This window comes from Seriola dumerili, unplaced genomic scaffold (genome assembly GCF_002260705.1).
Source record: "Seriola dumerili isolate Sdu_G_001 unplaced genomic scaffold, Sdu_1.0 BDQW01000138.1, whole genome shotgun sequence".
Lineage (NCBI taxonomy): Eukaryota > Metazoa > Chordata > Actinopteri > Carangiformes > Carangidae > Seriola > Seriola dumerili.
In genome coordinates this window covers 8,637,019-8,661,541 of record NW_019174393.1, presented here as the reverse complement: position 1 = coordinate 8,661,541, position 24,523 = coordinate 8,637,019, and the positions used below count along the sequence as shown (strand labels likewise).

The following is a 24,523-nucleotide window of genomic DNA, read 5'->3' as shown; positions in this document are numbered from 1 at the left end:
CTTGGGTGTTCACACACCCACACACACATACACCGCCGCTGTCAAATTGGGCTTTCTTTAACTCTCTCTCAACCCCCACCCCACCCCAGCCCCCCACCCCTCTCTCTCTCTCTCTGACGCTCGCGGACAGTCCTGAAAGGCGCGCTGACAGCTCGCAGGCAGCTCACTCGGGCTTCAGAGCACAGACGTCGGATCTTCTCAGAACGTGCGCAGCCTTCACGCGCTGTTACCTGCGCTGACAGAGCAGCGACGGTAAAACGTTTCACCACCGCGAACAGACCTCCAGTCCTCACAGAAACACGGGAGATAATTCTGGCTTTATTGAGCGATTTAGACACAGAAGACACTTGCTATAAAACGCAGCGAGGAAGACTTCTGAAAAAGTGAGTATACAGTATCAACTCGAACTCCAAACTTTTAAAATAACAGAAGAACAAAACGATGATATTCTCAGATAAGAAAAACCTGTTATTGTCTTAAATCTTTAAAAGTAACCGAAAACTTTACATTTTAATTCCCCTAAAGGGAATTTTCTATTGTACCAGGTGTTATTGATATCGCTAATTACCAGCTTCATGTACCATAGCCCAGATTTAGAGTGCATTGCAGAAAGTGTCGTACTGAACGCTAGTTGCCCACAGTTAGACAAGAGACAGGCTCTCATAGTGTTTGTCAGGGTAGCTCCTTAAAACACACCAGTGGTCTGTGTTTTTTACTGCAAGACCTCCAACTTGTGGTTTGGTTTTCTGCTCGTGAGTCTGGTGAAGCAAACGAACCTGCTGCAAGACACAGACATTTACTTTGGTCTGGTGCAGGGTGGTAATTTCCCTGTCGTGTGTGTGTGCGCGCGTGTGTTGTTTTCAACTTGAAGCAGATTATGGGTGTTAATTTTCAGCAGTGGAGTCCCTGATATCTACTTACAATGTAAACTGTCTGCTGCTCAGAGAGAGGTAGGAGGAGGCTTTATGCTCAGTGAAGTCAGGTTTGAAATGAGTGGGAGTTTGCTGCTCATGAATATCTGTCCGGAGCCTGAATTAGAATCACTCTCAAATTCCCATAACCATGATCCATGTCACTACAGTCTAAGAGCCCTTAAGCAAGGCATTAAAACATTGAGGTTTAAGAAAGAGAGAAAGTGTGCAGTGCAGTGTGTGTCATCATTTCACTCTGCAGGGCCAAGTTTGATTTGACCAGAGCCATAGTAAGCCAGAGACATCCCTATAGATAGAGTTACAACTGTAATATTACTCACCCTTTTTACCATACACAAACTTTGACAAGTGAAAGTGGTGCCTTTCTGGTCTCAGATCAGCGTCTCGAAGCAGGTTCACGTGGACTTGTTCCAAATAGAAGGTTCAAGTTATTTTCATGTTTTCAGATCAAGTAAATTTATGTCAGGAGCACATTTGTGTTTCCAAAGTGCTTCACAAAGAAATCAAAAGAAAACTAAGAAATTAAAATGAATAAATTGGATAGACCTGGTAATGTCTGTACTGCAGCTGCCAGACCACATTAGATCATGGTTTATATTGCATAGCGACAAATACACTTTCCAGGAAGTAAAGCCTGAACCCCTGGAGAGTCATTACTGGCCATGCAGCCAAACACACATCACCGTTTTAATCTAAACAGACAATGATTGCCCTGATTGTAAAAATTAAACAGTTTTAATTATTGCTTTTGCTCAGCCAAAAATCTAGAACTATCACTGTAATTCACAAACACTTTAATATTTCATATTTTATCAGTCTTGTTACAAGGCTGTGTGGAGCAAGGAAAACAAAGAGCAAAAATGTTTTGGTCAGGATATAGGTCATGAGGAAGCATCAGCCTTAACCTGTTTGGCCCTGTACAACAAACCTGCCTCATATACAATATGTGTCATTCTATCAGTGTGTGAGTGTGAGAGAGAGAGCGAATGAGCGAGTAGGGGCATTTGAGTTCGCGGTAGGATCAAATGTCTTTCTCAACCACTTTACTGTAATTTGATTAGAATACTGTCTTGTTAGCCAGTGAGTTAGGTGAGTAGACACCTGTTTGTCTCCAGTGAGTCGGCTGCATCTCCCTGAGAACGCCCGTATTTTACTGCAACACTTACAGAGCACTTGCCATCCCAGCATCTCATATTTTAACATGGACTTGTTTTTCAAGCCACTGCACATGTTGCAGTTAAAGAATCTTTCAAATTATGACAAGTTTTCACTTTTCAGCCCATTCATCCCATGGTCAGATCAATTCTGCTGCCAATGTCTTTTTTTGATACAATCACTGGGATCCGACAAAGTTCAAATCCTATTCATAGCAGCTTAATAAAACCAGACTGAGATGCAGCTTTCAGCTGTTAAATCTTTCACAAATGACAATGGTTTTTCCAAAACTCAACCAATAGTATAGAAAAACATGCTAAGTTTCATGATCAGCAGACAATGTAGGAGATCTCTTTCGGTTGGTAAACCATAACTACAAATAGAATGATCATCATGTAGATGTTTGTGGTTTCACCTTTACACTCTATCTTTTTCTGCAAAACTTTTCCAGTTTAAAGCAAGTTTCTTTTCCAAGTTGCTCAAACTGAATTGACTGTTTTCTTAAAATATGCGGTGTAACTTTCCACAGCAGACATTTTAACTTGACAAAGTATGAAAAATGCAGCTGTAACTGATAACATTAATGACAGCTCTGTGCAGCAAACTGAAGCAGGTAAAACCAAGTCAACCATCAATCATTTTATTAAAACTACACTGTGACATCTCCAAATATCCTCAGATGAAAAACCCTGTTCACATGGATTTCAAATTGGAAAATCAACTGTGTTCATTAGCTGCATTTAGCTTGTTTGTTTCCAGAAGTGAAAGTTTGTGTCAATCACTAAAATGATGAGACATGATGATAAGGATGTTCTCAACAAGTATTTCTGTTTGTTTTCTTTTTCAGATGCTGCTTGGTTGGTGGCAATTACTGGGCGGTCACTAGGTCGCAGCTGTCTGTCAAGGCTAACATGGAAAGAGAGGGCTCATTCCGGAGGTAAACATGCACGCACGCACTCGCACACAGCAACCAGCAGGTCTTATTAATGCAGGAGTTTCACTGCAGCTCTAATACTTTTTCTTTTCCCTTTTCTCTCTTTGTCTCGGTCCTTTGGGAAGGACAAAGATGGATGAAAGTGAAACACACACACACACATTCCTGAATGACCTCATTCATTCTTTCATTCATGCAAACATGCCCTTATCCTCTTTTGTTTAGTAATTAGACCACAGCCTTTTCTCTCTCAACTCTTCCTGTTGTTTCAAAGCCAAAAACAAAAAGTATCTAACTCCTGGGTTAAATCCACGTCCTTTAATTCATGCAAATGCAGAAATAAATAGCTTTTTGTCTTTAGACACTTTTTTCAACTCACCATTTTTGAGTCCCTGTATATTCTGCCTCTATTTTGTGTTCTGCATTATCCATTCTTCAGGAGAAAACTTTTGACTGATTGTCTCTAGATTCAGTGGCACTAGGTACAACACTGCACCTTCTTTTCTGAGAGAATTTGGAAACACTCTCTCACTTTGACATGAGCTGTGTGTGTGTGAGTGTGAGTATGTCTCCTTGTGTGTGTGACTGAGCCCGGGGCTCCTGTTTCTCACACTGACCTATTTATGTGGAGTTGAACTAAGATCCAGGTTGACAGACGGACCTACAACACACACATACACACACTGTCTCTCCTCCTCCCTGCCATATTCTTTTACATGCCTCTGATTTTCCATCCTCTATTTTTTTTTCTCTTCCTAACTTTCTCTCCTTCCACTTCTTTTTCTCTTTCTTCTGCTTTTTATGTCCAAAGTTATGTTCAGTTCAGTTAATTCCATCCACGTGAGCAGTGGTCATTGGGTATGGATAATTAAATGTACTGAAAACCAAATAATTTCTTAGCAGATGGCAGTAAAACCAGACAAAATCAATATGATAAATAAAGAAATATTGAACAGTGATCAGGTATTTAGGTCACCAGCTTGAATGCAGCTCCTATCTGTCTTGGGCCCCACACAGAGAGACACAGGAGAAGGAAGTGAAATGTGTGTCACCTTTAAATCCCCCCCCATTTGGCAGCTCTTGAACCTCAAAGGGTTCCTTTGTTCGCCTGGCACAGGAGCTCACAGGGTCACATTGCCACCGACTGGCACAGACTGGCAAAGGGAGAAAGAGAAGTAAAGTGGGAGAGAGGAGGGTAGAGAAGAGTAGAGAGGTAGAAGAATTTAAAAGTGGAAGAAAGAGAAAAGGAGAATGTAAAAAAGTTAAGAGACCCATGAGGACAAAGACACTTGTTCTCCTCCAGTGTCTCCACCCTCTCCTTCGTCCACCTCTCGTTCAGATCAGTGTGACACACACACTCATGGAGTGGGGATATGTGGTACCTTTTCAGTTATTAGAGTAAGTACCTTTTGTGTGTGTGTGTGTGTGTGTGTGTTACAAATTTTGCTGGTTTTGGCTGTTTTAATGAATGAATGTGAATTAATTTTCATGCATGGGACTGTAGAGACACTGCAGCTGTAATATAAAAAGTTTTCTAGTGTTTATCTTTATGCTCGCCTGCAGATGTAAAGTATATAGTACACAGACAATCCAAAATCATTTCACCAGGGCTGCAATTAGTGATTGTTTTCATTTTTGATTCAACTGTAGATTATTTTCATGATTAACTGATTGATCATTTGGTTTATAAGATAACAAAGAATAGTAAAAATACCTCTTCAAATTGCTTGTTGTGCAACCAATAGCTCAAAAGATATTCCACTTACTATCACTCACTTATTTACTATCCTAGAAAACAAAATAGCAGCAAGCCTCACATTTAAATAGCTGGAGCCACAATTTTCTCCCCACTTTTTGCATGATAATGAATTAATCTTTTATCTAAATTGATGCAGATCATTTTTTATCAATTCACTCAATGATTAATCAGCTAATACTTCCAGCTTTATATATAATTATATTTTCACATTTATAGTACTTGACATATTTAGCAGTTTAACACCAGTTTCATTTTCTATCTCCTGATTTCCTCTTAAATAAATACGCTACGCTTCTTCTTTCTTGTCTTTGTCATGTCCGCTCTGTCAATCTCTGTTCCTCACCCTGCTCTTTTTTTTTTTTTTTCGCACCTCCCTTCATCCCACCCTTTTACATCATCCTGTCTCTCTCTTGCTCTCTACTTGAACTTCATCTCTGTCTATCCTCCTTCAGGTTGACTTACTTTACAATTCTGGGGATTTGCTCCCTGTACCTGCTCTTTCACTATATGTCTCCAGAGCGGTGTAGAACATCAGCTTGTGTAAACATTAACAGATGGCTAATAAAAACTAATCACTCCTCAATAAATGCTTATGTTGTCGGCTATTAAAATCTGGAAAAATTACATTATGAAACATTATTTTAAAACAGAACATCTGTTTTCACCCGAAGCTTTTAAAAACATACAGCTACTATTGTGTTTAACTTGGATTGATGAATGAAACCAGCTCCACTTTCCACATTGGTGTTGTCCAATCCCAACCCTGAATGCATTTGGTTATTATTGTTTCTCTCTTTCTTCCTTTTGGATTTCGAGGAGTCTCCACAGCAAACTGAGGTTGGGCAGCAGCTCGTCCTCCAGTCTGACTGACCTCTCGCAGGCAAAAATCCCAGCAGGGGGAGGTGGGGAGAAGGGGGGAACAGCTGGGGGGCTAGCAGAGGAGTGCAGCAAGGACAAAGGGACCCAGCAGAGGAGGGCTGGGGCCAACGCCACCTGGAACAGGTCGGTGTAAGAGAGAGATTGACGTGTGTATTCGCACAATGTCTGAAGTGTGAGCCATGTTGTTTTGCTTGAATGTGAAAATATGTTGGTTTTTTTTGGTCCTCCATGTGTCCCTATTCAAGCTCCCATGCTTATTTTTACACACACATGTGTTTTTGTGTGTGTATGCCTTTTTCACTGGCGATGTCATGTTGGAATAAACATCACCAGAAGAAAGCTGTCTTGCTGCCATTATTCATGCTATGAATAGGAACCTTTTTTTTTTTTTAACGCACACACAAACACACATGCATGCACATAAGCATCAACTCTTTCTGTCTCGCTCCCCTCAGGGTCCATCACCGTCACTCTTTACCTCCATCCATCTCTCACTCCTCTTTTTATCTTATTCTGCCTCGTAGATTCTTTTCTTCCTGGCTCTTCTCTCTCTTTTCTCTGGTTATTTTTATGGTTTTTCAGCTTTATTTGAAAATAGACAGCACTGAGTAGAGAGCAAGAGCTCTCAGTTTGCTGGGTGGTTGGAAAGCTGCATGAACCACAAGAGCTGGACTGAATCCTACAGTGGGACAAGTTCATGCCCTCTCTGACCTCTTATTTTCTACATTCCTGGTTAGGAATGTAGTTTTCTGCTGTTTTTTTTTTTTTTTTTTTACTTTGTTTATACTTAAGATTTTGTTTACTTCATGCTCAATGCTCTGCACTTGTGCAGAATTAAATTTACATGGTTTACTTTCCTTTCTTCTGTATTTGGTGTAGTAGTAGACTCCCTGAGGTGTTTCATCTATATGGTATTTGCACTCACATATGTAAAATTATTTTTGATTCTAAAGCTTTATTATTATTTTTTTTAATTTTGCCTCATGAAGCAGCATATTGTTGATTAACTGAATGGTCTACACATTATTCATTAGTCTTTGTAAATAAGTGTATACTTAATACTTTCCTGTGTGTTAATTTGCAGCATCCACAATGCAGTGATCTCTGTTTTCCAGAGGAAGGATCTGGGAGAAAATGAACTCTACACTCTGAATGAAGGTGTCAGGTTAGCTCCTCGTCTCTTCCTCCATCTGTTTTTTATTTGTCCGTTTTTCTTACACAACTTTCACAAGTGTGCTTAATTTTTAGCTTGAGCTGGTTTGTATTTTAGGATGTTTGACTAAATTATAATGTTTTGTTCTGTAATTTCTCATCTTCCTTCACTGTAGCTGCAGATTTCCTGCAGGCACAAATACTCTTTCTCCCATTTACACACAATGACAGCTTCAGCATGCTAAATTTAGCCGTCACCGAAACATTAACACATACCCAGTAACAGTTATTATTGTGGCATCATTCTCAGCTGCACCATGTGTAATATGTTTTTTTTGTTTTTTTTTCTTCCTGCTGTTTTTGACTATGTACTGTCCACTGAATCAGAAACACCTGAAACTGTGTGAGAGGGAAATGACAGGTTGAGGTTACAGAGGGGTCACTGCTGTGTTTGGTGTTTAAATACAGTGTAGCTGAGGGCAGTTGACACAGGACTGTCAAAGCTGGCTCCAGTCATGTAGAGTAAATATAATACATGATATAAAGTATGCACATGCACGCACAATACTCGGTGCAATTAATAAATTAATCTTCACACAGCAGTAATCATGTTGTGTTCTGTATTTGATAAGAGACAAACAACTTTTCCTCTCCTATAACAGCAACTGAGCCATCGTACTAATCTGTACTCTGTGTGTCTGTGTGTTAAATGGTTATCAGTGTAAAATCCTGTTGAAGGGTTCAGATGTTTGTGTAACCTTTATTTTCAGCATGAACATCTTTTCTCATTTCCTGAGTCTGCTGCTGTTTAAACACGGCAGCTTGCGTACACGATCTCATTACTTCTGGTTCATGTTCAGCCTTTGGATGCATCAGTGATGGCTTGTGTGTGTATGTGGGGATTTGCCATTCTCTTCATATGTGTACACTCATATGCACTTTTTTGCAGGCAGCTGCTGAAGACGGAGCTGGGCTCCTTCTTCACTGAATACCTTCAGAACCAGCTGCTCACTAAAGGCATGGTCATACTGAGAGACAAGATCCGCTTCTATGAAGGTATGCATTAACACACGTAAAATAAAAATCACATCCACTCACATCCATTGAATAGGGTGTATATATATATGCAGGTAATATATTTATGTTCAAAGACGATTATGTACAAATATAACGTACAAAAATGTCTTATTCTTATAACTGAGAGAAAGAAAGGAACAAGAACAAAAACAGATTAATAACCTCATTGACATCTCTTAATTGCTGAACTTCAGCTCTGAGACACTGGGCCAAATTTACAGACATTAGACGTACATACAAGCCTGTAGTTATATAAACATCTGAATATTAAAGCTATATCTGTTGCTGTTTTGTAAAGAATGATATATAAATGCATTTTCATTGGAACGAAGAGTCTGTCGGTTGTTAAATATATCTGAAAGGACGGTTACTCACAGATTTCCAAGGAAGCAAAATTTTGATGACTAAAAGGGGTGAAAAGGGTCCTGCATTTTAGATTTTTCTGAACTAACCCAGTTTCCGGCTTTAAAGAGCATTCCCGGTGCCAGTGATTCATTTCTGGTAACTTCAGACATGAATGTTCAGAGATTTTATCTCAATGTGACACACGTCTAGCAGGGAAAAATAATTGACTAAAATTCCAGATTCAGAGTTAACCATTTAACTATTAGATTGAACTGTGAGAACAGACAGGGCTTTATCTCTCCACCATCACTCCTAGTGAAGGACGTTTTTGCAGTACACACCTGTGTATACACACACACACACACACACACACACACACACACACACACACACACACACACACACACACACACACACACACACACAGTCAGAGTGAAAGAGAAAGCCTGAATAGATGAGAACAACTGACAAGAAATTTTTTTTGTTCTGTCTGTTGTGGTAAATGTATGACCTTCATTTGAAGCACCTGTAAAATTGTAAAACACACATGCACACACTGACGATATCGTCACAGGAAGTGATGCTTTACGTCAATTACACATCATTCAGTCAGTATGAAACTTAAGAGAAACCACAGTGTCTCACAGACCCTTTGTTCTGGCTCAATCAATTTTAGTTTATGTGGAATAAATTTACCTGCACTGCAAAATAAACTTCAGGAATATCTGGCCATTCTCAGGACTAGAGTGTCTTGTGGACCTTATGTCATTTAGGAATTTATCCCCCATTTCTGTGTTTCTGTAATAATGACTGAATCACGCAGCTCATTGCCAGAGATGATTGAAATACCACAGAAGATAAGTGAGTAATACCTTCAAGAAGTTCATTTTGAGCCTTTTACACAGTAAAATGTTCCCTACCAAATGCTTATACACCCATTTTATTATCTTTGATTATCTCAAGGAGTGACAAGTGACGATAAAGCTTTGAATGGAGTCACCATGCTGATGCATGCTTCTTAAGTCTCTTACAGTTTTCTGCTGCAGAGAAACGCACAGAAAAATCAAGGAATACAGGCCAGTTTACACATGTTGTGAATTTTTACTAAACAAATTACAGCCTCTGTCATGTTCGACATCACATGTATGTATCTGTGTGGGACAGACAACCACACAATTAATCCACAAGTAGACTTAAATATCTTCTTGTGACAGTGCATACACCAGAAAGTCTTGTTACTGTACTTTGTTATTTTCTGCTAATTGTGCCAAATAGGTCAGAAGCTGTTGGACTCTCTGGCTGACACATGGGATTTCTTCTTCTGTGATGTTCTGTCCATGCTGCAGGCCATCTTCTATCCTGTACAGGTACAGATACCCATGGACACACTCAGACATTAATGTTCTCCTCACACCACTCTGTCTCTGTTATGTTGACACGTATGTGTGTTCAGGGAAAGGAGCCATCAGTGCGTCAGCTGGCTCTGCTCCACTTCAGGAACATCATTACCCTAAACCTGAAACTGGATGAGGCTCTCTCTCGACCCCGAGCCAGAGTTCCTCCTTCTATCATACAGATGCTGCTAATACTACAGGTACACACACACACACACACGCACACACACACACACACAAGCCCTCTTTTCTATCGCCCCCCCACCCCATCCCCCCACCCTCTCTCACTGTCATCCACACACAGTCAAACACACATCCATGACTGATGTGGGGTGAGGGAAGAGGATAAATGACAACAGATGGGGAAAGGGGTTGAGGTTTTTTTTCTGCAAAGGGATCTCACAGGAAGTAATCTCAGTGTGAACATAGAGCACAGTCTTCCCATGACCACGCAGTACCCTCTGCACCATGTCTGTTTGTCTGAGGGAGAGTTTGTGTTTGATGCAAGTCATTTATGAGTAGAGCTTATCAGACCTCATTAGCCAAAAGTTCATTTTTATATGTAGATTCATGTTGAAACAAAGAGCCTTGTTCTTGTTTAAGTAATGGGAGCACAGACATTCATATGTCCCCTGTGGATATTTTCACATAATTTTATATATATATATATATATATATATATATATATACTGTATATAACTGAACTAGTTTTATTTGGTTTAGTTACTCATCCACTGTGTAGTGATGCACAGCTGCACACAGTAAATTGTCCATTACCTTAATTTCCTATGGGAACAGAAAGAGTTGTTTACTTGTCATTTAACTATGGTGTTTTTCTACTCTTTGTGCACACTACTGTGCACACTTTCCATACCTGGATTTTCACTCCTTGTTGATCAAATCCGTATTTCACTGTTGAAGGATACATTCATGATTCTTTTCAACTGTACAGGTTAAAACTATGCAGTTTTACCAGCCTGTAAAATAATTCAAAAAGAGAAAATCACATATTTGAGTGAACTGCTCACAACATACAGACATACAACTAGTTTCAAAAGTTAAAATTAAAGGTTTGTAACTACTGCATCACAATAGTCAGTGCTCCAGTTCTCAGAAGATGACGGAAAGTCTTGTTTCTGAGTACAGAAGAAAAAGTACATGAAAAACAGAGCATGTGAACACCAAATAACCACAGCATCCTTAGTTTGAATTGCTCAAGATCAAGATGAAGTGCAAATTTTCAGGTGGAAAGAAAGCTTAGAGGTGAGGTACTCACTCTGAATTTCACCACGTTTCTTGGAACATATAAAACAAGATAACGTAAAAAAAAAAATAAATAAAATAAGAATGCCCATTTAGGTCATTTCTGAATATTTTCCTAAATATCTTATTTAAGGCATTGAAAGAAAAGAATGAACGATTTTATTTGTAGAATTAACACAAGCCCTAACCTTAGCTCTTTCTTATAGTTTGAAACCAAGCATACAAACTCTGGCTTCCTCTACAGACCTCGGCTGATAAAATGGCTTTTCAGTGAACCTTTGATGTTTTAACAGCACCACAATCATCTGCATGATTAAGAAGAAGAAAGGGTTTCAAATTATCTTGAAATACCTACTCAGTAATCTGAGAGGGAATCAGGCTATGTAGAAACTTTTTTAAGAGTCACTCTAAAAGCACATTCATGAATGGGTGTTTTTCTGTGTAGGATTTAAGCTTCTGAAAGACTAAAGGTTAAGAGGCAGTCTCTATAGTTTATTGAGCAGTGGACTAACCAGATCCAAAGTTCAGTGGATGATTTTGGTGTTAACAGCTAAAATTGATCCTGTATGTAATATGTAATCTTCCAAAAACTCAGTATAATGCTTTAAAGTTAGAAATGTATTGGTCAGAGGCAAGATGTGGGTCAGGGAGTGAATTAAGTGGATTAAATGTGCTCTCAAGTGTGTGTGTGTGTGTGTGTGTGTGTGTGTGTGTGTGTGTGTGTGTGTGTGTGTGTGTGTGTGTGTGTGAACTGTGAGTCTGCGATAGTGTGTCTGTTTCTGTGTGTGTGTTTGGGTTAGCTTGGACATCATTGTAGTGACTCATTGACCCAAATCTGCAGCTCCCAGACTCAAACAGACTAAAAAAACAGACAAGACACAAATATAAAACAGGATATATTTATTTTCTTCTTTAATGCACTGTGCACAGATGTGTACTGCAGAGTAATTTTAATTGATCTGTTTTTTGTTTGTCCATGATGAACATAAAATCAACAGAAAGGAGAGAAAGAGGAAGAGAAAAACAGGTAGAGTCTAGGATATGAAAGCAGACAGGAAAGCAGGGCAGCTAAGAAAAAAGTCTGAGAGAGATTAAATTCAGCAGTGGATGTTGGCTGTTTGCTACTTCTTGTTTCATCTGTTAGTAATTTCCCTTTCATTCTGTTAAGATGCTGTGACGCCAATACACTGAAGTCTGTTCTATTTATGTGGTTTGTTTCTGCACTGTGGTTTTGATGCATGGGCTCAGTGATTCAGAACGTTGAAATTTGATTGATCTCTGCTTTGTTATCCAGAGACATATTACACCCCTCCAATGTGAAAATTTGTTTAAATTCAACTTCTAAAAGTGTTTTTATGAGGTCGCCTAAATAGGAAATACAGCATCAGGAGCGGGTGGCTTTAACTAGACAGAAACAAAGAGCCTGAACCTTTCAAACTGCAAAGTTCTTGTTTGTTATTCATGACTGCTCTGAGTTCATAAAACAGCAGCATCTTGATTATGAGGGTAATTTATTTGCAAGTGATCTACTTGAAAACACACTAACATCAAATGCACAGTGGGTTTGAGCTTTGCTGTCGAGATGAAAGTAAATGTAATGCCTGTGTTTCCTGGTGACTGTGAAAACAATTATTTCGGTCCCATGAAACAAAAAGAACCATCAATAAACAGGGCAACAAGGATGCCATATATGCAGAGTGGATGTACGGTGAAGCTGGATGCATCCTAAAGGTACAGGCTTCCCTCCAGTGGAAGAAAGGCCTCCTTTATTCCATTAAGGAAATTGATTGTGATTGTGGTGTGCTAGCAGATGCAGATATGTCCCAAGCTTTTCTTATTCATCTTCTTAGCTTGTAGTAGTGTTTTTCATGGTTCTAAAACTTACACCTCAGCTACTCTAATCAATGTTTTGATATTAACAATGGATCAAATGACTATGTGTAATGTAAAAGGTGTCACTCATAATAATGAATCTATAGAGAATTGAAGCTTGACTCTGCAGTTCCCCTCAGCGGTACAAAACTTAATGAATGTAAGCTCATTGTTTTTTGGTTTTTACAGCCGACGACTTTTTTTTATTTTTGTTCAATCTTACCTCTCTCATCAGTGTTGTTTCCAGTAGAAGCAGCTTTTTTCAAACAAAAAGTTCTAAAAAAAAAAAAAAAAAAAAAAAAAAAAAATTCACTGTACTCTAAATACCCAGCACCAAACAACAGACAAACAGTTAGCGATGAGCTCGTGAACATAGCAGGGCATTTTGCAGCGAAAGCCAGACAGAGCCAGATATTTAGCGTTAATGGAGACCGAACCAGGGCTAAAAGGAAAGTAAATATTACATATATATATTATAACTTACATTCATCATCATGTAGTAGAAAAACAAAATAATGGTAATGTTTCTGGGACTTTTAGCTTACATGATCAAGATTTCAGCTTTATGTGGTGATCACACGTCAGTGTTGCTTGCCTGACTAATACACTTTGTGTCTTTCCCTTCTTGCACATCTACTTGTAACACCTGAAACACATAGACAGACAGACATTTGAAAATTTCAAACCTGAAACTGAGCCACACCCAAAGAGGGGACCTGTTAGGTTTGAGTTGGTAGAACTCTACTTTCTCTGAGGGTCATTTAGCTCTCTGTACTCTTACACTTTTCACACTATTACCACACAGGAAACTAAGTTCTTTAGTCTAAGGATGTTCATCATTTTCAGTTACACGCGCTGCTCTGATGTTGTGGACACATCATTCTTTTTGCAGTGAAGTGCTTTGTAAAGTTTAATCCAATAATGACAAAGATAATGGCAGTACAAAGTTTACATTCTTTGTGATGTTTTTCAGACAGAAAATCTGTCAATATTGAACCAGTGACATCGGTTTGTTTTGTCTGTCTCTCTTTATTTAAATTGAACACTGCTGTTGAAGTTTTTCTTATCCGAGCATGTTTATACAAGTCTGAGACTGGGACGAAATTGACTCAACACTCTCTGCTGTTTTACTCATGTTGTGTTCTGGCTGGGTTTATGAAAGCATAGTGTCTTCTATTGGCAGCCGTCACCCCATTATGTTTGAAACAATATTAACATTCATCAAACTTATCCAAGACCTTTGATGGAGACCATTTGAAACCGAATGTTTGATAAAATCACAGAAAGCCAAGTTTCTTTTTCTTTTTTTCCCACAAATGTTTCCATGGCTTTTAAAGTTTCCATTACCACTGCCCAACAAGTAGCAATTACTGGCTAACAAAACCTTGTGTTTGTTTGATGCAGGGTGTCCACGAATCTAAAGGTGCAACAGACGACTACCTGCGTCTGGAGTCTCTCATCCAGAAGGTGGTCTCTCCCTACCTCGGGACTCATGGCTTATATTCCAGAGATGGATCCTCCAATCTGCACTGCTCCTCCTGCCTATTAGGTAGGTGTGTGTGTGTGTGTGTGTGTGTGTGTGTGTGTGTGTGTGTGTGTGTGTGTGTGTGTGTGTGTGTGTGTGTGTGTGTGTGTGCTTCTAAATGTTAAAAGATCCACATTTCTGTGTTTATGTGTTCTCTTGTACTTGAGGTTTTCTGTGGTGTTTTGTGGTATGTATTCAAGTATAAAGTAATCAGGATTAAAACGTTTTTTTCTTGTTTTTTTTTCTCTCACTCTCTTTAGAAAAGCGTTTGCAGCGCTCCTGGCCCTCCAAACCAGGCAACTCCCCCATTGCCAAAAATCCAGTGGTACGGTCGAAAAGCTACAATGTCCCTATGTTGACCCCTGTGGTGGAATATGACATGGACTCCTCCATAGGAGGTGGCACAGGTATCAGACGACACTCCGTCTGTGAGATGACTTCCTGTGTGGAGGAGAGCAGCTCTGTGGTCGAATCCACCACCAACGCAACCGGTACCACCAGCACATCCATCCTCGCCAACCACTCCCCAGCTTCCACAGAATCTGCTGCACTTTCAGGTAGAAAGTATAACAAATCATCTGCAACTTTCAAGATTAGATAGTTAACTCTTTCTGGAGGAAGAGATTTTTCAGATGACCTTTTTGGCGATATGTTGAATTTCTGATCTTAAAATCAAACTTTCGTTTGAGAACGTCCAAGAAAAACTGTTTCCATCTGACTTAGCTTCATGCAAACTTTTTTTTTTTTTATCTTTAAACGTTTGAAAAAATTTATGAATTTAGTAAGTTAATAATGCCACTGTATTCTCCACAGGAAAGAATAAACAGGAAGCTGATCAACAAAGGCCCCAAAGACTTCTTATCATGTTTAACATATTAATCTTTAAGTTAACTGTAAAACTTTTACTGTCTTTGGTTCAGACACTGTGACCTCCAGCCAGGAACCCCAGCCCAGAGTTGCTGACAGTCCCGCGGGCTCCCACCCTCTCCAGCCACACCATCACTCCCCAGGCATCCTCCCTGAACCTTCCCCAGGTGAGGACACACACGGCAGAGGATTGCTGGTGTGGGACTCCCCCACGTCTTCCGGAGTGCTGGCTCAGGACACGAGCTCGGGTCCCAGTCCGTCATCCAGTCTGGAGATCATGATGGATCACGTCCTGGAGTCTTTGGACTCAGAGCCAGAGCAAGATGGCATCTTTGTGGACTTCTCACGAAGTTGTTCTGGAGGGTCAACACACAGCAGAGACAGCAGCAGGCAGAGTGTGGCGTGACACACACAGACACACACAAACATTTATCTAAGGAGACACGCATGTGCAAACAATGCTGAGCCATTACTGACATTCCTTACACCCTGTGATGCCCCCTGCTGTTTTCTGACATTTCATCAGGGATTCTGTCAAACTGAATTATTTTTCATTATTTTGTAATGCTTTCTATTTCTAAAAACAAGGCCATACTCATGATGACCAGTAAATATTTCAATTTGGCACTTTTTGAGGTGTTTGCCCACACCTGGAAACATCAGCACCGGCCTCTCTGGGAAGCTACAATCACACCGATCACTTGACTTTCAAACTAAACTATAACTCAAACTATTGTAATGTAGACAACAGTGGTTGTTTCATAGGTGATTTTCCCCTTTGCTATGGCTATTGAATACCTTGGGCTATCAAATTCAAGCATTTAACATTTCAATTACAAAACAAACTTTCCAATAACTTGACATATCTATATTGTTGGTTGAACCTTTTATTACTTGATTTTTAAGATATTGTATTAAATATGTATTTTGCACTTTTTACTTTTAGTCTAAACCTGATAGTTTCTGCATTTCTACTTTTAATCAAAACCCCCTATTTAGTAGTTACACATGATAAAGATAATAGTATTTAATATACAGTATGTAGTATTTATAGAGAGGCTTGTACACGTGTCAGGAGAGAGTGCTTCATGGTGTAATTAGCATCTCAAGGGAAGAAGGGACTGGAAATGGTTCCACTGTATCTCAATTGCTTTGCTTTTAAACCTCCTCTACATAAGATGAATGAGTAATTCCACGTCCAATCGTTTTACTGCTGCTTTGATGTCGGAGCAAATACATTTTGCCTGGTACCGTCAAAAAAAAAGCTGGCCCTCAGTGAAGCTGAAGTCACTGTAGGTTTAAGTTAAAATGAGCTTTTAAAGAGTCTTTACGGTTTCTGGAAATAAGTTCAGATAAATATTAGTTTATAAGAAGACATAAAAATTCCTTTGGTCCAATTATATTTCAATTAGTACGGACCAATTAATCAACCGAATTTTAAGAGACAGGACTTTATTTTTTTATCACACAGGGCTATCAAAATCACATCTTACGTTCGTGTCACAGTAACTACTCCCTGGTTCCCAACCTTTTTGATTTCTTAGCCCTCATCACAACTTATGACCTGAGCTGTAAGCACTGTGAACAAAGATTATTTTTACTTTTTAGGATTCTTTCATTTGAATAAAGATTTGGGCAAGATATTTTCTTAAAGGTAGTTAAGGTTATTAAATGAGGCTGAATTCAGTCTTTGCAGCTTGCCAAGAAGACAACAGCCACCCTTCATCCAATCAGTTTTGGTGTAATTCTACTGTTTTGAGACTTTGGACTTCCGCTTCCTGTCAAATCAAATCATCACTGAAACCTGCCTCTGCGTCAGCGCATGGAGGATGTGTGAGTGGGTGGTTAAGTCAGTCAGTGTCTCTTCAATCAAGTAGATATTGGTGACTTTTTTAGTTGTAAGAAAGTTGTTTTTTTTTTTTTTTGTAAAAATCCATTAGAACTTGTTGTATTGACAAAGTTATCCCCAGAGGACAGTGTGTGTTTTATTGTTTATTTTAATGATAATTATTTGTGTTTATATATATATAAAAAAAAAAAAAAAGTTACTGAAAGATGATATTTTCACAGGAACATGCAGGATCCACTCCTGACTCTCAGACTAAAGGTATGTTGCCAGAGACTAAAATGAACCTTGGGCTTATCTCAGCTCTTCTCACATTATATTGGTACACACTTAAAATAGCAGACAGACGTATGTATGTATGTATGTATGTATGTATGTCTCTCATACAACTACAGTGTGTTCTTCTCAAGTCTGTCCAAACAGGGACAACCAACCGTTTTTCTTGGGGAAACAGAAATCGCATCCAGACCACATACATTTCCTTTTTCTGCATGAATGTAACAATTAATGAGATGTGATGTGTGCTGTGCTACAAATGATGGACCCAATTTAATACTTCTAAACAATGAGATCAATGTGGTTTACCAAATAATCAAATCTGGCTTTTCAATTTAAGAATAGACTTTTTGAAAAATATCCTTATATTACCCATATATTATTAGTAAACAGTAAACAGTAAAATTTATACATTGTTTAAATTCATACAGATATTAGGCATATGGTTCACTCCTCATAATCAGCTTTGTAATAAAATAAGTACCTTGATTTAAACCAATAATGTTAGGCAATAGTTCTGTTCAGGTCCATAGTTTTAAATTCAAGTTGAGGAAACTTTGCAGACACTGCCACCTTGTGTCATTATTAACACTGCACAGTGTATGTGGTATTTTCTTTACTTTCAAGCAGGTGCTGTGAGTGGCAGAAATGAGGAGAAGGTGGCATGGCCCTTTAAAACCTTGGCAGGAGAGGAAGGTGAGTAATTAATGAGATACACCTGTGACACGGGGGAAGGGGAAACAAACAAATGCAGTACAAAGAGAAGTGGGAGCACTGTGGAGATGTTTAAGATATATGAGTTTATACAGTTTCTTTGCTAAAAGACAAGTGCAGGAGGAAAGTTCATAGAAAAAGTTGTGAGGCAGCGAAATAACAACTGATCTTCAACACCAAACTGAGAAGTCAATGTAAGTGACACTGGAGAACACTGATCAATTTCTAGTTTTAAACATTTAATTGTCTACCTGTATGTGATGATAATCACCTCACTCTTACTAAATGCATCTGTATAACAGTTTTTCTCAATTGCTTTGATGCAATTCTCACATCAGAAACATCATTCTCATAATTCTTAAAGCAGTTCTCAAAACAGTTCATTTCCCCACACAAATAAGCAATTCTCATTGTATTTGTACAAACTTCCTTTTTATCCACACATAGTTCACTACTAAATACGTTTTCTCATTGTGTTGATGCATTTCTCATCTGACATTGACAACTGAAAACAGTTTGTTCCTTCGTCAGATAGAATGACAGACCTCTCACTCACTTTGATATTGTCCTGCATTGCATTAGTGTATTAATTCAAATCTCTTTAAACTTTCTTCAAATATGTAAGAGCAAGGCCAGTCACATGCACATATGTATGTATGTATGTATGTGTATATGTATGTATGTGTGTGTATATATATATATATATATATATATATATATATATATATATATATATATATATATATATATATATATATATATATATATATATATATATATATATATATATATATATATATATATACACACACACACACATATTGTATGTGGTGTGAATTTGTGAAATTATTGGACATACAATTGATGCTGTGTTCGTTATGTTTGATTGCATATTTCTATTTGTCTATTTTCCGATGCATAGTTCCACGTTTATTATTTAGCTTTCCTCAGTTACAGCAGTTACATTGTGAATTTACAGATACAATTTTTTTCAGCTGCTTTCACACATTTTCTAAACTAGGTCTCATTTTTTCAAAACCCTACACACAAATCCAAAAATTGCACACACAAAATGCAAAGTGCCACAAATCTGCTGCAAAATGAAACACTGCATTGAAAAAAATATCTAAAAAATCAAGTATTTGCATCAAATGCCAAACACTTTTTTGGATAGATCTTGTTCTAAATGTATAGGCTTGTATTTACATTTGTGTTCTAAAGTGACAGCACAGTGATCTGTTGAGGGTTTGGAATGTACACAGCACAGTAAACACTAATGCAACGTTGAAACAGAATATAGTTTTTTTTCCAAAATGTTACTGTTGTAACTCTAGTACAGTGTTGTGTCTGAATATTTTTTACTATATATTTTCTGCAATTCTCTTTTTCTAAAGTTGGTCATGTTTTTATCAAAACATCGAAACATTCCAATTCTTGAGGCACTGGTGGTTAGGTTTAGTTTATCAGTGACAATGTGAATGATGTTTCTGATGAGTGAATTGCATCAAAGCGATTGAGAAAAACTATAATCTGTACCCGATAAATACCTCATATCTATGTCAACAGTGACACATTTAATATCTACACATGTGGACTTCAGATGTATTGATGGACAAAAATCACACATTGTAGGTTCAACACTTTACAATGTAGCTTACATCTACTTAAAATAAGGAGTTAAATTATTTTATCTCCTTAAGTTGCTTTCATTTTTTGCAGTTATTTGTTCTGTTAAAGTAGATTTAACCTCTTTGACATTATTTCCTCAATGTAGGAACAGATCCTTTAATCAGAAGTGCTTTCATTAAGAGTGTTTGGCCCCAACAGTGTTAATACAACACATCAGCCCAATGAGTACACGGAGCAGTTACTCTGGCAGCTTACAGGCCCTACAGTTTAAATACTGAGACAAAGAGAAATCGAAAGAGTAGAATCTTTTTATACCTCAAGTTTGTTGTTAAATATAAAATTAACTTAATTGTTGCTGATTGACTCAAAATGCTGTCTGATCTTATTTTTCTTTTTTGATTGTAGCACTTTAAATTTTACATCATGGCATTGATGTTCATCACAGTGGCTGAAGATTTGCTGCTAAATAGTTTTGTTACTCAGAATAGTGCACTCATGGAAATAGACAACTAAAGTATACTTTAAAGGGATTTTTAAATAACTTTCTATGATATCCTAAATCTCTTTCCATCAGACATAACTATATTTTCTAATAATAATTCTGTATTTTACTGTTTGGTTAGTCCTGCGCTATATTGCTGTTAACAAGAACAAAAGACAAACATTTTAAACGTATGGTGTCTTTAATGGGAAATTCAGTGACTTGGATCCAATGTAAACCACAGTTAGCCCTGTTTGACCATGTAGTTATAACCAGGCTATTAAATTAACTCAACATTGCACAGTTCTTACATTCTAGCTTTAAAAAAAAAAAAAGTTGTGGCATTAAAAAATATAACATAAAAAATAATTATAATAAAATCCCTTAAGCACTAAAATGATTCTGCTGTTGCTCTCTGAAGCAAACATACCTGTTAACTAAAAGAAAGGGAAAAAAAGGTCTTTGTGCTGTGGTTTTCAGAGCATCAAAAGCAAATGTCTGACACAGGAACAGTGCACAACATCTGCAGTGCACAAAGTTGAACCCAGCTCAACTTGTTAACCTGACACTTCAGCTGCATTTTCTAGAAGCATACAGGTGATGGGAGTTTAGATCACAGACAACAAAAACAGATTTATTCTAACACTTTGTCTTGTGTAGTTTTGGATTAGCCAAGATACATTCTGAAACAAACAAAAATATAGCACTGCAATTTGGCATTAGCCATCACCACTCTTGGAAAATAACAGGGCTAAATAACTTTCTAACAGTTTTTCTCTTTGATATTTCAGACCACAAGAAGTTATGTCCAGCTGTGTGAACATGAAGATGCATCACAGTGCCTGCAGTCTCCTGCCCAGCTTCATCGTGAAGGTTTGTCATTGTTCCCTATTCACAAACTTCACCTGCATGACTATCTCCATTTTAAAAGTTCAAGCCATTTATAGTAACTTGGTACCAGCACCATTCACTCCATCTGAGTTTAATTCTCATTGCATCTCTTTTTTTTAATTCTGATTTGACTTTCTGATGTGAATAAAATCAGAAAAACAATCCTGGTCAACTGATGAGCAAGCTTACACAAACCAGTGATAATAAGCACACAGATTTCTTTTCAGTGGTTGTTTTTAACTTGTTTGTGAATAATTTTCTCTTCAGGGCTGAAAAGTTTCTCCAGCCAGTGTGCAGACCATGTTCTAAATATGATTATTTATAACAGTTTGAAATTACAAAAAAGTTTTTTTCTCACACTAATACAATAACCTTTCAACTGTACATACCACACTGACTGAGCTAAGAATTAAAAACTTTTTTTTATTGTGTAAACCTAACAAACCCATTTTTTTATAGTAGAGTCACAGCTCCTCCAGGTAGTACTGTTCACCAATGACCATGTGATGGCAGGGCAAACATTCAGTATGTAAACAGTATCAAACATTTTAATTTTAAGTTGGAATAAGCTGCATACAAATGCACTTCATACTTTAATCACTGGAGTCCATCTATATATGATAAAATGTTCACTTTGTTACAGACACAAATCTACAGTAAGTTCAGCCCACAGCACACTGCAGAGTGGAGGATCATTCAAAGACATCTCCTTCCCGTGAAGCTATAAGGCGAGACTCCCCATGATGCAAAGTGAAGAAGGAGTCTGGTTTCAGTCCTTTCTGCTCCAGGGCCTCTCTAAGACGAACCGGCGGCTCCATATAGTACTAGACGAAGGGGGGGGGACCAGGGAAAAAGTGAGTATTAAAGACCATCATTGAACATTGCCATATATGAACCTAAAAACAGGTTAATTTTTAGCTCAGTGCTTTTGTTAGCTAGTCTCTAACACTGAAGCAGAGCAGTGAGCCAGAGGCCAATAAACCACAACCACTGCAGGAAAAGTCTTTCAGCTTTACAAACAATGATACCTTTTGTTATGTTGTGTTGCCAGAACATAATATACTGTCTGGGCATGTTTTTACCTCTATAACCCCTCTCTGATTCTAAAGTTCCTCAGTGAGAACAGTCACACACACGGCAGCTCTTTGGGCCACTGAACTAATTTTGTAAACTGTTCTAGAGATGTATTGATTCAACTGTAGTCATTTTAGAGGAGGTAGTTTGTGGTGCAGCTGAACTGTACTGCCTTTTTGTTAGAGACAAAACATGAAGAACTTACTGTATCTCTGTGCATTCCTACCTCATAGGCGAGAGCAAAGGTCCCCCAGTGAATGGCCACAGACTGTTTGGCTTGAAGGTCCTGGTGAATTAGAACAGCCTCCTCTGGATCCACATGCTGCCCCTGCATAACGTCCCTTAAACACCAGGAATATTTCAATGTTACAGGTCTGGCTGTGTGTGGTCCTTTTATAAAAGAATCTAGACTCTTATTTCCTATATTCTTTCTAGATCCTTTTTCTTACTATCTAATTAGATATTAAGAATCTAGAAAAGTAAGTAAGGATCAAGAATATAGGAAATAAGAGTTTACAGTCTTACCTTATTTCTACTAGGTTCTTTCTTTATTACTCTAAGTTAGTGAGACAGAATCTATACCTGGGCAGATACGCTCCGATGGGGATTGCTGCAAGGTCAAATGGTCCGAAGCGCCTTCCTATCTCCTGGAAGGAAGCGCAGTAGCCAGTATCACCAGCAAAGAAGAATCGATGGTCTGGACCCAAAATAGACCAGCTGCCCCATAAAGACTGAAAGAGACAACCAGGAAATGAACATATTTGTATTGTACTGAATTTGCTTTAAAGTTTCTACTTGATTAAAATTGACCAAAGAATTATGTGTATGATTTTATTAGAGAGAGAAAATAATTACCTTGTTGTCATCCAGAGCTGTGCGTTTGCTCCAATGCTGAGATGGTGTACAGACAAATGTCACTTCATCATGACCTGGGACACAGTTCTCCTCCCACCAGTCCAACTCCATCACATTCTCACAGCCCATTTTCACCAACCAGTCCATCAAGCCAAGGGGCACGAACCTACAAAACACACTGCTCTTATTTAAAAGGTACATTTGACTTTTTTTCCCCCAAACGCAGAAGTGCACTAAAAGACAGTGGTTCAGAATGTCAACTCAACAGGCAATAAATACAGTACAGTGTGGATCTTGATCACAACAATGACTGCCCATCACACGTACCAGCGTAGCTCCCCTCCGAAGCGTGCATTAAGGCTGGCAACAGATCCAGCATCCAGATGGTCAAAATGAGAATGACTGATGACAACAGCATCGATCCTTGGCAGCTGTTGGCAGGAGAGGACAAGAGAAAACACAGGTATGAAAGAATCAAACAAATTCTGTTTTGTTACTGTTTTAATTAAAGGGAATTGCTGAAATAAGGGAAAATTAAAAACAGGAAGTACTGAACCTGTTCCACGGTGCAGGGAGGCCCTCGGTACCTTTTGGGCCCCATGAACTGGAAAGGTGAGGCCCTCTGGCTGAAGATTGGATCTGTCAGAATATTCAGTCCATCCATTTCAACCAGAACTGTGGCGTGACCCAGCCAGGTGACTCTCAGACCTGGACCAGAGTCAGAGAGGTCTGGGTTCTGGACAAAGTATGGTTCCATCACTGGGAGCTCACTGTCCAGAACCTGGAGGAAAAGGATGGACCAGCAACAGAGAGGGGTTGACAGAGGAAAGCAAACAGAAACACAGATGAAGGGGAAGCAGGTAGCGTTTGCATCAAATAAAACAATCACATTCTTATTATGAGGAATAGAGTGTTTCAGTCTTATGGCTTTGTCTGATCATACTTTTCAATAATAAACCATTATCCCCTCTCACCCTAAGAAGAAAGTTACTGTTCTCTGGCTGCTCTTGAAACACAGCAGTTAGCAGTTTAGTTTTTGTTGCCATGTTTACATGAATACTCTATCTCTAGCTATACACTAATAAATGTCTATGACCAACTTACTTTTGTGTGACTTGTTTAACTTCTCTCTTCACAGTAGTTATGCTGTACATGTAGTTTACAAGGCTATATCCTAACGCACTATATGCTTAGAGAGTGTTGTCACATTGCAGTTTTGACCTATGACCTTTCTGGTAGTTGATTAGTACGCCTATTTTTCTAGGTTTTATCCAACAACAAAACACTGTGCAATCTGTGCAAATGAGGGGTTAACCAGTTTTCTATTGCTGCGTGAAAGCAGCCTTTGAAACCTGTTAAGCCCCCACTGAGCTCAGCAAGGTTTCCACTAGTTGCTATAAATACTGTGTGGTTGTGAAAGTCAACAAAGGGCAATGTTTCTACATACAGGCATTAGAAAGATGTGCTCATAATACTACAATCTTACATAGGCTTGAAAAAAAATTGATACATCACTTTTAAATGGAAAAAACTAAAATATTTAACTCAGCTCAGTCATCTGACAGTATGAGAGACTGCTGCCATCAGAATAAATTTCAGCTCT

The 24,523-nt window shown here is 38.4% G+C and overlaps 2 protein-coding genes across 3 annotated transcripts; one reads left to right on the top strand and one right to left on the bottom strand.

Moving 5' to 3' along the window:
- Window positions 1–186: 186 nt before the first annotated feature.
- On the top strand, window positions 187–20,973 carry LOC111224663 (proline-rich protein 5-like). Of its 2 annotated transcripts, none has more exons than XM_022749236.1 (12): window positions 187–383; window positions 2,935–3,024; window positions 5,597–5,782; window positions 6,744–6,824; window positions 7,761–7,867; window positions 9,509–9,600; window positions 9,687–9,827; window positions 14,167–14,311; window positions 14,548–14,844; window positions 15,208–15,549; window positions 17,904–17,972; window positions 20,892–20,973. In XM_022749236.1, the coding sequence occupies exons 2-12, from the start codon at window positions 2,999–3,001 to the stop codon at window positions 20,918–20,920; spliced, it is 1,515 nt and encodes a 504-aa protein (XP_022604957.1). In that variant the 5' UTR covers window positions 187–383; window positions 2,935–2,998; the 3' UTR covers window positions 20,921–20,973. The 2 variants fall into 2 exon arrangements, with proteins under 2 accessions (XP_022604957.1, XP_022604956.1); XM_022749235.1 differs by having other exon boundaries at window positions 5,588–5,782.
- Window positions 20,974–21,514: 541 nt separating this feature from the next.
- On the bottom strand, window positions 21,515–23,966 carry LOC111224580 (N-acyl-phosphatidylethanolamine-hydrolyzing phospholipase D-like). Its single transcript, XM_022749124.1, has 7 exons — window positions 23,912–23,966; window positions 23,477–23,853; window positions 23,248–23,351; window positions 22,921–23,086; window positions 22,648–22,796; window positions 22,292–22,406; window positions 21,515–21,815 (listed from the first exon to the last, which is right to left on the bottom strand). The coding sequence occupies exons 1-7, from the start codon at window positions 23,964–23,966 to the stop codon at window positions 21,684–21,686; spliced, it is 1,098 nt and encodes a 365-aa protein (XP_022604845.1). The 3' UTR covers window positions 21,515–21,683.
- Between the last annotated feature and the right edge of the window lie 557 nt (window positions 23,967–24,523).